The sequence below is a fragment of the Caloenas nicobarica genome, chromosome 1 (assembly GCF_036013445.1).
Source record: "Caloenas nicobarica isolate bCalNic1 chromosome 1, bCalNic1.hap1, whole genome shotgun sequence".
In the NCBI taxonomy this organism is placed as follows: domain Eukaryota; kingdom Metazoa; phylum Chordata; class Aves; order Columbiformes; family Columbidae; genus Caloenas; species Caloenas nicobarica.
Genome location: NC_088245.1, coordinates 31,179,137 through 31,196,086, shown reverse-complemented (window position 1 = coordinate 31,196,086; position 16,950 = coordinate 31,179,137). Strand labels below are relative to the sequence as shown.

The following is a 16,950-nucleotide window of genomic DNA, read 5'->3' as shown; positions in this document are numbered from 1 at the left end:
CTTACTCTTTATCAGCTGGCTGTGAAGATGTGTAGGATGGCTCATGAACGACCGTTGCTCTTCCAGTACACAGTGTATGCAAGTGTGGGGGTATTGATATCGAAAAGTCAGCAAAAAAAGACTCTCTAACACTGTTTTGAAAGTCTTAAACACCAGGCACTTTTATTACAGTACGCCGGACGCTCGGAGGATTGCTCCTCTAATCGAGCGTGTGCGTGATTTGCACTTTTTGGTATTTATTCCATATACCTGTTGCATATTCATTTGTCTCTACCGCTCAGTTACTACATTAAGCCTAAATTATTTACGTAACCCCACCCTTTCCCGGAAGTCCATCTTTGGTATTCGAGAGTCTTCATCGGGGGTCTCTAGTGGTCCCCGGCAGTCTTTGCACCTGGTGCCCCCCCCGGTGTCAGCTTCTTGACCTAGTTTCTTCGGCAAGCATATTGTCATTTTGTGCTGCTGCTCAGCAAAAGTCACGTACCCCGCTCTTCGTTTAGTGGAATATTCCGCTTTCCCAGCTTGCAAGCCAAGGATAGCCCACTTTGCCTCATGTCCAGTCTCTCTAGAGCTATCGTTTCTCTGTTAGGTTTCTGTTACATTATGCCTGGTCTTGCTACATCAGGCCTAGTCTTGTTACATTATGCCTAGGTGTTTCTACAGGATTTTTGTTCCTGTTATCAGTATCTTTACCAAATGCATTTCCTTCCTTTCTGTATGTAGCCTTCCTAAGCAGCTGCAGCAATATGCCGGCTGTGAAAGGACAGGAGAATATCCTGCGGGAGGCCCACAAGGCCCAGCAGTACTTGACAGCTCTTGCTCTGGGACAACTGCTGTCCTTCCCTTGGGCACCCCCGCACTGACCGGAGCAGGTCGGATCCTTCACCAAATGAGATGTTTGGGGTCCTGGACAGTGAGGACGAGTGTTGCGGCAGCATTGAAGGAAGGCTGTAGGAAATCACTGCAGACGTAGGAGAGGGGCCAGTATACAAGATGAAGAAGTAACATGGCCTGTGAGACTTGACATGAGAGTCAAAGCAGTCCACTCCTTTTTGTCAAAATTAAGCTGACTACTGGGGATTCTTGCTGTGATTTTAAAGAAGAGGGAGAGGGAGCTAACAGGTGCTTTCACCTCTGGCCGCCACGAAGCAAATGACTGTGTGTTTGTGTCTGTGCAGCGGCTGTCAACAAGCCCCTCTGTGTCCACTCCTACTGCATTTTACTGCACAGGGGGGCGCATCCTTCAACATTTTGTTCCTAAGGAGCAGGCAAATTGGTCTCCTGAATAGCACATATGCTGTAAATGGCACATTTTCAAAGACAGGTCTTGGCCTCCCTCTCAATAACCCACCCACTCTTGCATGCAAAATGTACCTGCCCTGCAGTCCAGCAGACTGCAAATGTACCTGCCCTTCAGTTTCTAAGCTCGGGCTTGCTTGGGGTTTTGGCTTCAGGTGGCACTGAACACAGTCAGAGCCTACTGCTTCAGCATGACGCAATCTGGTGACACAAGGCAGGGAAGGAGGGGGAAGCCAGGTGGCAAGGGACCTCGAGATTCCCACAGAAGTCACTTGTCTGGTCTTTTGGGCTGTCTAGCAACAGTGGGACAGGGCGAAGCTTTGCTGCGCGCTCAGCGCTTCCTCAGCAGCCCCGTCTGTGGCCACCCCCGCCGTATTCTCCCCCAGAACCGCGCCCGACGCAGACGGACGCATCCTTCAACAGTCTGCACACGGCAGCGAATTGGGCTCCTGAACCGCAGCTGTGCAAATGGCGCATTGGCAAAGGCACTTCCCGGCCGCCCGGCCCCGCGGGAGCCCCAACGCCGGAGCCGCAGCCCGCTCGCCCGGGGCCGGCGTCCCCCCGCCCGCGGTGACGCCCCCGTCCCTCCCGCGGTGACGCCCCCGTCCCTCCGGCTGTGACGCCCCGAGCTGCCGCTGTGAAGCCGCCCCCTGCAGGCGCCGGCGCTCAGTGCTGTCGCCGCCACAGCGGGACCGGCAGCGCGTGTGTGGCTCGGAGCGTCGGGAGCTGCGACCCGCTCGGGACTCGCCTCTTCTCGGCTCTTCTCGCCTTCTCAACGCCCTCTACAACTGTCCGCCCGGGGCTCGGTTCTGGGCTGCTCTTGCCCTCTCCGCGCCCTCTACAACTGTTCGCCCGGGGCTCGGTTCTAGGCTTCACTTGCCCTCTCCGCGCCTCCTCTCCTTGCTCTCCCGGGGCTCGGCAGAGTCCACCGGGCGCCTCCTGCGGCTGCTCACCCCGGAGCGGGCTGTGCCCTCGTCGCCGCGAAGCATGCAGTGCTTCATGGCATTGCTCAGGAGCGCGCGGGAGCGGCCGCCGTCCGACAGCGCTTGCGCACCCAGCACCGCCGGGGCCTCGGAGATCCGGGAGAAGGGCCGGGGCGGGCTGCACAGCGCGGCCGCCAGCGGCGACCTCGCCCGGCTGCAAGGAATCTGGTGGCGGAAGAGATTCCGCATCAACTCGCGGGACGCCAACAAGCAGTAAGGAGCGGGCAGTGCCCGTAGCGAAGATCCACGTGCCCTGGCTGGAAGAGCCAGCGAAGCCCAGCACGATCGCAAGCACCCTAGGGACAGGCCGGCTCCACAGCGCTGCCCTTACCGGAGGCCCGCCCGAGCTGGGACAGGAGCCAGCGGATGCGCCACTCTGCCTGCTCTGCCAGCCTGCTCCCTGTAGTGACCCTTCTGTGGAGCTCCGCAGGCCTTTGTGCAAGCAGAGACGGCTCCTTTCCTCTTGCCTGACTGTTGCCGGTCTTGCTTGAGCGGTACATGGAGCCGCAGAGCCACAGGGCACAGCTTCCCGTTGCTGCTAGAAATCCCATCTCCCCTGTCTCTAGGACACATCCGGTGCAGGACTCGCCGGGGGCAAAGCCAGGAGCTTACGCAGACTCCACGGTCTCCGTAGACTTACGTGGCCTCCAGAAGCTCCAGGCTGCCAAGACGCCATGTCCTTTGCTGTGCTGGGTGGCCGGGCAGGCCTGGCTGGAGGCAGGGACCAGTGCCTGGGCACAGGAGTCCGTTCGTGCAGCTTCATTGACACAGCTTAGGAGATGCCTCCTGGCTCAGCAGATGTGCTGAGGATTGTGCCTAGCCAGCCCCAGGCTTTGGGTGTGCAAGTGCTGCCACCGGCTCTGGCACGAGAAAGCTGGCTTTTGGCTTCCTTTTTGGCAGTTGAGCCTTGTGGCCCTAGGCGGTGGGCACCGCAGCCCGAAACGATGTCTTCAGCTGTCTTGTCTGTGTTAACTGGCTGTATTTAATTTCTAGGACGCCTCTGCATCTTGCTTGTGCGAACGGCCATGCAGATGTCATTCGATTTCTGGCAGGCAAGAAGTGCAAGCTAAACCCTCGTGGCATGTTTAAGAAAACGCCGCTGATGCTGGTACGTGGAATACGTTAGGCTGTTGTACGTGGGGCTTGTCAGTGATGCACTGAGCGATACCTGCCTCGCGGGATTCTTTACGTAGGCCTGCGTAGAAACAGGTATGTTGCAGTCAGTGGGGAAGGAGCATATATTACGTAATCTTTGAAGACGCTCGTACTTTCCCGTGTCGCAAAGATGCAGGAGTTGTGAGAGAGAGAAATGTCCATGTTGGAAGTTACTCCTCCCTTGTGGCTTGTTTCCAGGCAGTACAGCATCAGCACAAAGACTGCGTGACTGCTCTGCTGGAGCACGGCGCCAACCCCAACCACAAAGGTGCTGGTGGCAACACTGCCCTTCACATGGCTGCTGTCATGCCCAGCAAATCGATGGTGGAGCTCTTACTCGAGCACAATGCCCATATTGATGCTCGGAATGACGTAAGCTTGGGCTTTGGGTAAGGCTTCTCTTCCCCAAACTCGCTTGACTTTCCTGTGTTCTTCTAAGGGAGACGATTTCTCCTTTCAGTTGGGATATACTCCTCTTGCCGTTGCAATCATCGAGCGCCGTGAAGAGATGGTTGAGTTCCTCCTTCAAAACGGAGCTGACGTGAACGCTCGAGATAAGTGTCAAAGGTGAAGTTTTGTCAAAAGCGTGCGTGGGACTCCTGAGCATTGTTCCGATTGGATTGTTGGGAGCTATAGGAATGAGCTTTGAAAAAGAACCAGGAGCTGCCCAGAAGGAGCTCGTTCTGTGCCACTTGGGAAAGCAGACCCACACTCTGCTGCTCTCTTACCTCAGGGGATGATCTCTGCACTGAGGACTGCAAGAAAGCGTTGGCTGTGGTGCCAACACACGCACACGTGCGCGTGAGCGTGCACACACATGCACGCATGCACACAGGCACACACACACACAGACCTCCTGAGTCTGCTCTGGGGAGACGCTTGGCCTGGAGGCCTCCTGAGGTCCCACCACACTCAATTGTCCGACGCATCCACACGTTTTGCTGTAATTTCACTCTGCCTGTAGGAGGGGAAACGAATTGTTTGAGGAGCAAAGGAGGAGTCAAGTAAGGGCAAGTCAATGTCTGCAGAAGCTGATCTATTTCCTATGGTTTCTTGGACGCTTTAGGACCACTCTTAAGATTGCCGCTTATGCTGGGAATACGAATGTAGCACGGCTTCTTCTTCAGCATGGTGCTGTTCTTTCTCATCACGGCAAGGACGACTTCACAGATATGGGTTATCTCGATCAGTTTACTTCTGGGTAAGTGTTTGACATCCTTGTTAGAGCAGCTGCATTGTCAGCATGTCCGCGCTGATGTACAGCCCTTTTTGCTTGAATGGGGTGTTGAGACCTTTTCTGAAGCTGGGCTCAGTGACATCTTCTGATGCATCTCCTTCCATGGAGTAAAAACCCACAGCTTTCGGAACAAAGCATGCTTGACGATTGCTCTAGCAAAACAAGCGGTTGGTTCCTTCGCTGCAGGCTTCTGGCACAGTAGCAGTCTTGTGCTAATGCACCGTTTTGCGTAGCAGCCTTGGCCTGGAGCATGTTTTTACTGTTTTCTTGTTTCTTTGGGGTTTTTTGTTTTGTTTTTACTTCTGCTTATGAAGCAACTCTGAAAGTGGTCTCTCTCCAGAGCCCCAACTGCCCCTCTGCCAGGGTTGTTAGAACATGACACCTGTGCAATGTAGTTAACCCCTGCAGTGCTTGGAATGCAACCGCAATCTTTGTTGGCCTCTTGGCATCCCACTTAGGAGCTCTCTACACTCTCGGGGCCTCAGAATAAGGATGGGAATTTCTGAAACCCTTCAAAGTCCGGAAGGAGTTTCAGGAGACGTTACCCCAGCTTGGCGTGAAGAGTGGCTGCAGCATTAGTATAGCATCCCACTGAGGTAGAAGCCTTGTAGTTAGATGTCAGTCTCGCTGGCCCCCAAAATGGAGAAGAGGGGGGTTTATAACATGAGACTGTAGCCAGCAGGGGTGAATTACCCCATCAACAGGAACAGGCACCTGTACTGTGAACATTCCTGTAGTGAGTACTTCAGTCTGCAACAGGACTGCAGTCAGTTCTGTGTACGTGTGTGTGTGTGCGCGTGTGTGTGTGTTACCTTTCGCACCTGGTTCTGAATATGTGTACGATGGCTCCAGAATGGCTGTTGCACTTCCAGTAGAGAGCGTATGCAAGTATGGGGGTACGTTCACCAATTTCGTTTCCTTCCTTTTTGTATATAGTCTTTCTAAGATCCTGGAGGAATACGCAAGAAGTAAAAGGACAGGAGAATGCTCTGTAGGAGGCACAGGAGGTGCAGCAGTACCTGAGATCTCTTCCTCTGGGACGACTGCTGCCCCTCCCCTGGGAGCACCTGTGCAGATTGGAGCAGGTAGGATCTCCCACCGTGGAGGAGGTGATGAGGACAAATCGCTGTGGCCTGAAGGGGAATGAGAACCCTTTGTTAAAGGCAGGGCCCATGGGATGGGAGAAGGCACAGTAAAATAAGCACTCACAACTGCATCGTGCCTCTTATTTCCTTTGAAGGTGCCTTGCCAGAAGCTGGAGCACAGCAAGAGGAAGATTTTGATTCCCTGTCTGATTTTGAGGTACCTTCTCTGAAGGTGGGGCCCGGCTGGGCGTGCTTACTTTTTGGCTCTTTACCTTCTGCTGCTGCTTCTGACTCAGGCTTGGAAACCCAGCATCACTTAGGTTGAAACAGACCCTTAAGATCTTCGAGAAGGAGTCTGTGTCACTTCTAACGCATGTCTTTTAATTTACACAGACGGATTCTGAAGATGCAATGGAACTGTTGGATTCCGTGCTGCTTCCATCTGCAAAGCAACAAGGAGTGTGTGTGCAGCCTGTCGAGGAGGAGGAGTGCCACAATGGTAATTTCCTGACAGACTAAATGGTTCCCTTTGTAAGCTTCTCTGGAGTGAAGTGGATGGGGAAAAGCAGATTGAAATAAGCGCTCACAGCAGCGTGGTGCTTCTTACCTCTTTGTAGGTGTGTTGCCAGCAGCAGGAGCAGCACAAGAAGAAGACGACGACGACTCCCCTTTTGATTCTGAGGTAGAATCCTAGCATCACTTAGGTTGGAATAGAGCCTTAAGATCATCGAGTCCAAGCGTATGGTTGAAGGGTGACTCAACCACTTCCCTGGGCAGCCTGCTGCAGTGCTCGATACCTCTTTCAGTGAAGAAACTTTTCCCGATAACCCATCTAAACCTCTCCTGGAGCAACATAAGGCTCTTTCTTCTTGTCCTATTACTGCATATGTGGCAAAAGAGACCGACACCCACCTCGCCACAACCTTCATTCTGGTAGTTGTAGGGAACGATAAGGTCTCTCCTCGGCCTCCTTATCTCCTCACTGAATAGCCCTGCTTCCCTCAGCTGCTCCTCACAGGACCTCTTCTCTAGACCCTCCACCAGCTTCATTGCCCTTCTTTGGAAGTGCCAGGTTTAACATGTATCTTTATATTTACACAGACGGATTCTGAGGGTCCAACAGAAGTGTCAGCTGTCGTGCTGCTTCCACCTGCAAAGCAACAAGGAGCGTGTGCGCAGCCTGTCGCAGAGGGGCGCCACAATGGTAATTTCCTGACAGACTAAATGGTTCCCTTTGTAGCCTTCTCTGGAGTGAAGCGGGTGGGGGAAAGCAGATTGAAAGAAGCACTCTCTGCAGCGTGGCGCTTTTTACCTCTTTGTAGGTGTGTTGCCAGCAGCAGGAGCAGCACAAGAAGAAGACGATGACTCCTCTTTTGATTCTGAGGTAGAATCCTAGCATCGCTTAGGTCAGAATAGAGCCTTAAGGTCATCGAGTCCAAGCGTATGGTTGAAGGGTAACTCAACCGCTTCCCTGGGCAGCCTGCTGCAGTGCTTGATTACTCTTTCAGTGAAGAAATTTTTCCCAATATCCTATCTAAACCTTTCCTGGAACAACATAAGACTCTTTCTTCTTCTCCTATTACTGCATATTGGGCAACAGAGACTGACACCAACCTCGCCACAACCTCCTTTCTGGTAGTTGTAGGGAACGATAAGGTCTCCCCTTGGCCTCCTTATCTTCTGAATAACAGCCCTGATTCCCTCAGCTGCTCCTCAGAGGACTTGCTCTCTCGACCCTCCACCAGCTTCATTGCCCTTCTTTGGAAGTGGCAGTTCTAACGCGTATCTTTATATTTACACAGACGGATTCTGAAGGTCTAACGGAACTGTTGGATGCCGTGCTGCTTCCAGCTGCAAACCAACAAGGAGCGTGTGCGCGGCCTGTTGCAGAGGAGCGCCACAATGGTAATTTCCTGACGGACTAAATGGTTCCCTTTGTAAGCTTCTCTGGATTGAAGCGGATGGGGAATAGCAGAGTGAAATAAGCACTCCCAGCAGCGTGGCGCTTTTTACCTCTTTGTAGATGTGTTGCCAGCTGCAGGAGCAGCACAAGAAGAAGAAGATTTTGACTCCTCTTCTTTGGATGAGGTGCTTTGTCTTCCTGAGCTAACATAATTGTTACGCTTCTTAAGCCCAGCTGCTGAAACGCAGCGTGATGCTGCAGGGTTGCTGCAGATGCCTTTCCTCACTGTCTGTCGGTCTGTGCTCTTGCTCGCTCAGGTTTGTGCGCTGGAGAGAGAAGAGCTTCCGCTCAAGAAGGAGGCTTCGACACAAACCGATTGTCAAGGCGACAGTCAGGTGACTCTTAGGGCCTGATGCAGATATCTGTAAAGCAAGCCTGTCAGTGTCAGGAGGCCTGTTCTTGCTACGGAGTTCCTTTAGGAGTGCTGCTGAGAGGCAGTTTTTGAATTGGGACCTGAAGTCTATTTCGGACCTCATTCTGTTCCCGTTGTGAAGCAGAAGTGCTGCATAAAGAGGGAAAACAGTCGGTTAGAAAAAAGCCGGTGGCACAGCCTCTCAGCCTCTGTTCTGAGGAGGAAAATACGGAAGCCTTTTCTGTGTATTAGGAAAGAGAAAGCTTCATGATGAGCTGCGGATAGTTTGGGTGTGCTCAGCTGAGAAAGGTGCCAGCAGATGCCTGCTGGTGGTGGCCAAAATCTCTCATCTTTGAATTCACTGAGTCATAGAAGCATAGAATGGTTTGGGTTGGACAGGCCCTCTAAAGATCATTTGGTCCAAGCCCCTGCTGTGGGCAGGGACATCTTCCAAAGATCAGGTTGCTCAACACCCCGTGCAGCCTGACTTGGACAATTCCAGAGACGGGGCATCCACAACTTCTCTGGGCAGCCTGGTCCAGTGTGCCACCACCCTGGTTCCAACCCTCTGATCATTTCTGTGGCCCTCCTCTGGACCCACTCTAACAGGCCCATGTCTTCCTTATGCTGGGGACCCAAGAGCTGGATGCAGTAGTCCAGGTGGGGCTCACAAGAGCAGAGCAGAGCAGAAGGGGAGAACAACCTCCCTCCAGCTGCTGGCCATGCTGAAGATCAATCTAATGATATGATCCCATGCCTAAAAGCATGTGTCCTGTTGTCATCTTCTTATTGACTTCTCCATGCTCATGCAACACCGTTTCTTTAGCGACGGTTCACATGGCTGCAGCAGGAGTTTGCCAACACTTTCAGAAAGTACTCCCTGGCAGAAGCTTCACTTGAAGCCGAGAAGCGCTACAGCAGGGGCCTGCAGGAACAGAAACTGCAGCTGCAGAAGGAACTGGACAGCTCTAAATCTCAGGTAGGGAGAAAGCCTGTCTCTTGTCTCTTGGCAGGGGCCCAGGCCTTTTCTGTTGCAAACCAGAGTGAGGAACAGAGCCTTAGTTGGGGGTCCGCTCCTTTTTATCAAACCTAAGCTGACTGCTGGCGATTCTTGCTTTGGTTTGACAGCTGCAGGAACTGCAAGAACGGCTTCTCCGGAGCGAGTGTTATGCCGAGTCCCTGGAGAATGCCATAGAGAATAAGGAGAGGGAGCTAACAGCTTCCAGGAACCTGCAGAGCCTTCTGGTCACATCTTCTGGAACTGCGGCTATCCCAGAGCTGGAAGAACGCCTGCAACAGTAAGGAAGTCACACAGTGGGGCAAGGCTTTGCTTTCTGCGATTGCGGGAAAACAACTGGACTGTCTTCCTGCATCCCGGCAAGATAGTACTACATGGTTTTCAAAGATGCTTTTGTTTTAGATGAGGTTCTATCACACTCTTCCTTTGGGATTTGTGGTCTTGCGGACTTCTGTGATAAGACCTGTACTTCTTTTTCAGGCTCCAAGTTGGAATGGCCAGGCTGGAAGCCACAGCCCAGCAACAAGCCAAGACCATTGAGGCCCTTCACAAAGACCTGCAAGCCTCTGCCTCAGTAAGCTAGTCAGAACCTTCCCTTTTCATGAGCTACCAGAGCCTAGGTCCATATTCGGATGGGGAAATTTGAAGAAGAGGTTTTCCCAAAGAGCCTGGGAGAGACCATTTCATCTGTTCTACTGACTACAGGCTGCCCTGAAAGTCCTGCTGCCTCACTCCCCAGCTTTCTGGCTTTGAGAGTTGCCCCATGAGACTACAGCCGGTCCTACTTTAGTCCCACCTAATGCCGTCTTTGTTAAGGACTTGACAGACAGGGACTGGCTTCGCTGTGTTCTGCTTTAGAACACTTGTGAGGTTGAGACCTCAGGCAGCACTTCAGACAGTGGCTGTGGAGAGGCATTTGGTACCTTCAGCTGCAGACTTTCCTTGGGCTGTGGTGGTGCCGAGCGCTTCATCCTGAAGGCCTGACTTCTTTGGAGAAATCTGTCTGACGTTCTGCATAGGGATCCTGTTCCTGTGCTCTGTGTGTGAAGTATCTTTGTATTTTGAAAGCGTGGGAGCGAAAGCAGGGAATCGAAGAGGCCGTCTGAGAAGAAACGCCAGTTGGAAGCGCTTCCGGAGAAAACACGGAGAAGTAACGGCGCGCTGGAGGAAGAACCTACCAGGCATGGCTTTTTAGTGATTTAAAAAAACCAGCACGTTGAGCAGTAGTCAAGCGTTACTGAACTCTTAACGTAACAGCACATACTAACCGCTTGGGAGCAAATTCAAGCCTCATGTTCCATCTTGTAAGGCGCTTCTTTGCACGAGTCCCTGGTTTTAGAAAGTTACACAAGGCCTTGCAAATGCAGGCTGCCTGCAGTTCTGCTGGGAGGGAAGGAAGTCTTTTCTTCCTCTCTTCAGGTGAACTTTGAGCCCTCCAAGTGATGTGTGGCACTGGAGCGCTGGCTGCTCTCAGCAATTCCTGGCCTGTCAAGCGCATTACAGATGAAGCAAGCCATGGCTGTGCTGCTTACCTAAGAGGAGGTGAAAAAGACCGACTGTTGCTTTATGTCACACTTTCCTTACTAATTTGCTGTACAGCTTGGAGACGCTTCTGGAGGCATCTCAGACAAAGGTGATGGAATACGCAGGGAGGAAGAGAGAGTCCCAGCCCAGTGTCCAGAAAGACATGAAGAAGAGCTGTTCTGAGGTGGCCCAGCAAGCTGGTAAACAAAGAAGAAAGGTGAGCTTTGGTTCGTTTGGTGGACTGGAGGTGATTCCTTTTTCTGCTGGAACCTGTATGATTCTCGTCCTATACTATTTTCCATGTTGCTGATTATCTGTTAGCTGTATTTTGCAATTGATTGAATTCTCTTGATGCTCCTGCTGCCGTTGTAGCATTAGATGGTGATGACATTGAGGAACACGGATGTAGTTATCCTGATGGCTAAAAGCCACGAGCCAGGAGTCCCAGCAGGGCTGCTGAGCTCAATGGCCTCTCCAAGCAGGATGCAGTCCCAGGGGCGCCAAGCGAGAAGAGCGGAGCGGGTCGTCATCATAGCCCGGGATTTTAAAACATTTTAACATTCTGTCAGCAGGTGACAAATGCAGTCTCGATGGCCTCCCACCTTGCGGATTTCCACAGAAGTGAGTAACTTCAGAGCTCTCTCTTTGGCTTGCTTTTGGTTTGCCGCCTACAAGTTGTTGACGTTTCCCAACAGCTGGAGATTCAGTTGAAACAACACGTGCAGCAGGCAAGATCAACCCAGGACCTGCGAGAAGTTTTTCCGCTTTGCCTGGGGCTCAGGGAGAGCCAGTGCAGAACCCAGGATTAGGCTCAGAAGTCATTTGGGACTCCCTCGGTAGGTCACAGCCCAGTAAAGCAGTCTAAAAGAGAGATGGGAGAAAGAGCTGGCCAGGAAACAAGGCAAAAACCACAAGGAGTTGATCCCTATCTCCATGGAACACAATTTTCCACTTGTGGCTGTAGCCCACAGGCTGTAGCTTTGTTGTTGACACATTTGAGTGTTCGGTTTTTGGTATCTGGATCTGCGCATTAGTGCTGTACTTCCAGAAGCCACTTCCCAGTACAGCCTTTGGCCCAGCCTGCTGTAAAACTAATACAAAGCCTTTTCTTTTCCCACGCTTCCCCAGTCACTGCTGAACCTCCGCCATTAGCAATGAGAAGATGCTGGAGCAGAGGAAGTGTCGCTGCCAGGAAACAGAGAGCACACAAGGGACAGGAATGAAGCCTGCAAACCTTTCCATTCCACCTTGTGCAGCCATTGCCCTGCATCTAGTTCCAGTTGTTCTGTTGCAGCTTGCTATTTAATAAACTGTGTCGTCTAGTCCGTGTCTTCGTTTTGCTGCCCAACTGGAGCGCTTGGGACCTCGCGGGTTTGGATGGGGACAGTCCTATCTTTGAAGGCTCACTCAGGCTCTCAACCCATGTGGGCACTTAACAGAATCACAGGAGCACAGAATGTTAGGGATTGGAAGGGACCTCAAAAGATCATCTAGTCCAATCTCCCCGCCGGAGGAGGAACGCCCAGATGAGGCTAGACAGGAATGCGTCCAGGAGGGTTTTGAATGTCTCCAGAGAAGGAGACTCCACTACCTCCCTGGGCAGCCTGTTCCAGTGTTCTGTTACCCTCACTGAGAAGAAGTTTCTTCTCAAATTTAAGTGGAACCTCTTGTGTTCCAGTTTGAACCCATTACCCCTTGTCTTATCATTGGTTGTCGCTGAGAAGAGCCTGGCTCCATCCTCGTGACACTCACCCTTCACGTATTTAGAAACATTAATGAGGTCTCCCCTCAGTCTCCTCCAAACTAAAGAGACCCAGCTCCCTCAGCCTTTCCTCCTAAGGGAGATGCTCCACTCCCTTCATCATCTTTGTTGCCCTATGCTGGACTCTCTCCAGCAGTTCCCTGTCCTTGAACTGAGGGGCCCAGAACTGGATACAATAATCCAGAGGCGGTCTCACCAGGGCAGAGTAGAGGGGGAGGAGAACCTCTCTCGACCTCCTAACCACCCCCCTTCTAATACACCCCAGGATGCCATTGGCCTTCTTGGCCACAAGGGCACAACGCTGGCTCACGGTCATCCTCCTGTCCACCAGGACCCCCAGGTCCCTTTCTCCTACGCTGCTCTCTACTAGGTCATTCCGCAACCTATACTGGAACCTGGGGTTGTTCCTACCCAGATGCAAGACTCTGCACTTTCCCTCGTTATATTTCATTAAATTTTTCCCCGCCCAACTCTCCAGCCTGTCCAGGTCTCGTTGGATGGCAGCACAGCCTTCTGGCCTGTCAGCCACCCCTCCCAGCTTGGTGTCACCAGCAAACTTGCTGACAGTGCACTCAGTTCCCTCATCCAAGTCATTGATGAATATACCGAATAATACTGGCCCCGGTACTGACCCTCGAGGCACTCCACTAGATACACGTCTCTCTCTGTCCTTGCTCTGAAGGAATATCAGTCGTGCAGACGTCTGCAACAGGGAGCACACATCTGTGTCCTTTTCCTCTGGGGAGCCCTGAGCCATGATTGTGCTCAGATCGGGGACTAGCGCTGAGCTACTGCTAATAATCAGTTACCAGACTCTTCCCGCCTTTCTAGAGCAATCCTCCTGGTGGTCTGGGCAGAAGGTGGTGGTTGAGCTTCTGGTAGCCATGGAAGCTTTGCAGCTCCCACAGGGATCTGATGGATTTGTAGCCCACCGAGGGGAAAGGTGCGAAGAAGTGGGCAAAAGCTGGAATGGGGGAATGCCACCTCAGCCTAAGGAAAAACATTTTCTCTTGTGGGGGTGGTGAGAGAGCGGTGTCAGGGAGCAGCACAGGCATGCTGCTCCCTTGGGGACGGGGAGCACAAGGGGGTCCCATAGCCAGCCGGGCAGTCCCGGGCAGGCAGACGGCGCAGCCAAGAGCCCAGAGGGACAAGCAAGTGCCCGGTGAGGCAGCGGCTCTGAGGGCAAGCTGAGATGTCAGGCCAGGCCGGGCTGGGGATCAGGCCCAGTGCTGGCAGGCAGGCTCAGACGCAGCCCAGTGCTGGCCAGGCAGGGCCACGGGGAGGTCGAGGGCAGGTCTGGAGCACCGAGGGCTGTGGCCAGGACCAGGCAGAGCTGAGACAGAGGTGGAGACAGGGATGGCCTGACAGAGCTGAGACAGGGCCTGGCGGCCTCTGCCTGCGCCTCAGTGGGCCTCCTTGTCCCATGGGCTGGAGGCCCCAGACACCTGGCCTGGGGCCTGAGGCCCCAGCTCAGCCTGCTGGTGGCTTCTTTGTGCCACAGAGAGCTTGCGAAGTCTCCACACTTGGCGATGCTCCAAACTGGATGTGGCCCTATATCACCTGCCCTGGCTGACCCTGCTTTGAGCAGGGCAGGGACCGACGAGGTGGGCGAGACGAGGCTCCTTCCACCCTCGATGATGCTGGGCTTTTCAAGGCACAAATGTCTCCTGTGGTCCGGAAACTTCAAGCTGCAGGCCCGCTTTCCTTCGGCTACACCTCCTGCCCGACTAAATGAGCCTTTAGCCCGATTCTGACCTCAGCTTAGCTGCAACCGTAGTCTTCCTCGGGCTACATGCAACAGACAAAACAACCGCAGACTGTAGCCAGCATCGCCAGGCACAAAGATGGCAACAAGCTCCTCAGACACCAAGTCATGTTGCGAGGTCTGATGCCACCAGTGAAGAATGGCCATAGAGTTAGCCAAGGGAATCTTGATTTCTAAGCCCTGCTTTGAGACCTGCAAGTGCAGAAGCAGCATCGTGCTTCAGGTCTGGCTGGGCAGCAGTGGAAGCGGCCAGCTCTGGAGGTCCACCTGGCCCAGTCCTCATTACTTCAAGTGCAAGGAGATAGCCAGCTAGGCATTACGACTTCGAGAAGCCGCCCTTCACAAAGATGGCAAAGCACACTTGGCAAAAACAGACTTGCCCCTCCAGGCAACCACCCTTCACATTGGTGAATGTTAAGGGATCTCCGGGCTCTAACAGCAAAACAGCCTTTAGAAGATACCAAACGTACCTTCAAACTGTAAATTGGACCCATTCTGCACATAACTCAGAAAGAGACCTCTGCCCAGGAACAGTCCTGCAAACTCCCCATAAAGGCCAAGGAAATAAGCAGCAGTAAGTTCCGTGGTGATGTGCAAGCAGGTGAAATCTGGCTGCTTAGCAGTCTGCTCAACCCCTCTGCAACACCTGAGCACAGCACTTGCCCTGATGTTGGGGGTGTGCAGGGAGAGAGACAGCTCCAGTGACAGAGAGCACTAGAGAGGACCAGAATGGTTCTGGCCCTCCCTCCTCCTGTCCACCACCAGGTCGCTGCTAGGCAGTATGTAGCTTCTGAACTCCAACACCGGCGTCACAAAAAGCCTGACTCAGCATCTCTTCCCTAGTTGGCAGCAGGTAGCGTCAGGGAACGCAACACATCTGACCGAATGCAATTCTTTTCATTCCTGCATGTCTTGCACTGGTTCCCCACAGTGTGTGGGTGTCGGTGCTGGAAGCACCCAGGGAAAGGGTGCACATGGGTCTTGTCTCCACGCAGGAGACTCTCTGGGCACATCACTGCCCCAGCCACCCTCCATGTTTCGCAGCAACAGCTGATGAGAGCACAGCAATCAAGTGCAAGGCAATATTTTCTTTGCTTGCTATCATGTCCACCCCACAGCTGCTGCCAGCTCTCTCTCTCCCACAGACGTGGGACTGCTGCCTCCACCTCAGCACTCGAGACAAAAGCGGATCTCTCCTTCACAGAGGAGAGAGGCCCGAGCTGCCATTAGCATGAGGTGAGGCAGCTACACAACCCAGATAAACCCTGCAGTGCTTGTAGTGAGCACTTCAGTCTCCAGCAGTAGTGCAGTAAGCCCTGCGTGCGTGTGTGTTTGTGTGTGTGTGCGCGTCTGTGCCTTACTCTTTATCAGCTGGCTGTGAAGATGTGTAGGATGGCTCATGAACGACCGTTGCTCTTCCAGTACACAGTGTATGCAAGTGTGGGGGTATTGATATCGAAAAGTCAGCAAAAAAAGACTCTCTAACACTGTTTTGAAAGTCTTAAACACCAGGCACTTTTATTACAGTACGCCGGACGCTCGGAGGATTGCTCCTCTAATCGAGCGTGTGCGTGATTTGCACTTTTTGGTATTTATTCCATATACCTGTTGCATATTCATTTGTCTCTACCGCTCAGTTACTACATTAAGCCTAAATTATTTACATAACCCCACCCTTTCCCGGAAGTCCATCTTTGGTATTCGAGAGTCTTCATCGGGGGTCTCTAGTGGTCCCCGGCAGTCTTTGCACCTGGTGCCCCCCCCGGTGTCAGCTTCTTGACCTAGTTTCTTCGGCAAGCATATTGTCATTTTGTGCTGCTGCTCAGCAAAAGTCACGTACCCCGCTCTTCGTTTAGTGGAATATTCCGCTTTCCCAGCTTGCAAGCCAAGGATAGCCCACTTTGCCTCATGTCCAGTCTCTCTAGAGCTATCGTTTCTCTGTTAGGTTTCTGTTACATTATGCCTGGTCTTGCTACATCAGGCCTAGTCTTGTTACATTATGCCTAGGTGTTTCTACAGGATTTTTGTTCCTGTTATCAGTATCTTTACCAAATGCATTTCCTTCCTTTCTGTATGTAGCCTTCCTAAGCAGCTGCAGCAATATGCCGGCTGTGAAAGGACAGGAGAATATCCTGCGGGAGGCCCACAAGGCCCAGCAGTACTTGACAGCTCTTGCTCTGGGACAACTGCTGTCCTTCCCTTGGGCACCCCTGCACTGACCGGAGCAGGTCGGATCCTTCACCAAATGAGATGTTTGGGGTCCTGGACAGTGAGGACGAGTGTTGCGGCAGCATTGAAGGAAGGCTGTAGGAAATCACTGCAGACGTAGGAGAGGGGCCAGTATACAAGATGAAGAAGTAACATGGCCTGTGAGACTTGACATGAGAGTCAAAGCAGTCCACTCCTTTTTGTCAAAATTAAGCTGACTACTGGGGATTCTTGCTGTGATTTTAAAGAAGAGGGAGAGGGAGCTAACAGGTGCTTTCACCTCTGGCCGCCACGAAGCAAATGACTGTGTGTTTGTGTCTGTGCAGCGGCTGTCAACAAGCCCCTCTGTGTCCACTCCTACTGCATTTTACTGCACAGGGGGGCGCATCCTTCAACATTTTGTTCCTAAGGAGCAGGCAAATTGGTCTCCTGAATAGCACATATGCTGTAAATGGCACATTTTCAAAGACAGGTCTTGGCCTCCCTCTCAATAACCCACCCACTCTTGCATGCAAAATGTACCTGCCCTGCAGTCCAGCAGACTGCAAATGTACCTGCCCTTCAGTTTCTAAGCTCGGGCTTGCTTGGGGTTTTGGCTT

At 52.7% G+C, this 16,950-nt stretch overlaps 1 protein-coding gene across 1 annotated transcript; it reads left to right on the top strand.

The window, feature by feature from the left end:
• Positions 1 to 1,767: 1,767 nt before the first annotated feature.
• LOC135984909 (ankyrin repeat domain-containing protein 20B-like) lies at positions 1,768 to 11,481 on the top strand. Its single transcript, XM_065627744.1, has 19 exons — positions 1,768 to 1,892; positions 1,956 to 2,495; positions 2,849 to 3,029; positions 3,202 to 3,390; positions 3,636 to 3,809; positions 3,898 to 4,004; positions 4,504 to 4,638; positions 5,611 to 5,759; positions 5,915 to 5,991; positions 6,861 to 6,963; positions 7,783 to 7,847; positions 7,980 to 8,057; positions 8,901 to 9,053; positions 9,203 to 9,372; positions 9,573 to 9,666; positions 10,161 to 10,273; positions 10,692 to 10,833; positions 11,189 to 11,237; positions 11,312 to 11,481. The coding sequence occupies exons 1-19, from the start codon at positions 1,768 to 1,770 to the stop codon at positions 11,479 to 11,481; spliced, it is 2,814 nt and encodes a 937-aa protein (XP_065483816.1).
• The last annotated feature ends 5,469 nt before the right edge of the window (positions 11,482 to 16,950 follow it).

What these genes read in the sequence shown, in the direction of transcription:
- LOC135984909 (XM_065627744.1), top strand. Translation starts at nt 1,768, where the DNA reads ATGGCGCATTGGCAAAGGCACTTCCCGGCCGCCCGGCCCCGCGGGAGC. An exon ending in ACGCCCCCGTCCCTCCCGCG is followed by an intron (nt 1,893 to 1,955) that starts GTGACGCCCCCG and finishes CGCCCCCTGCAG; the next exon opens with GCGCCGGCGCTCAGTGCTGT. An exon ending in ACCTGTGCAGATTGGAGCAG is followed by an intron (nt 5,760 to 5,914) that starts GTAGGATCTCCC and finishes TTTCCTTTGAAG; the next exon opens with GTGCCTTGCCAGAAGCTGGA.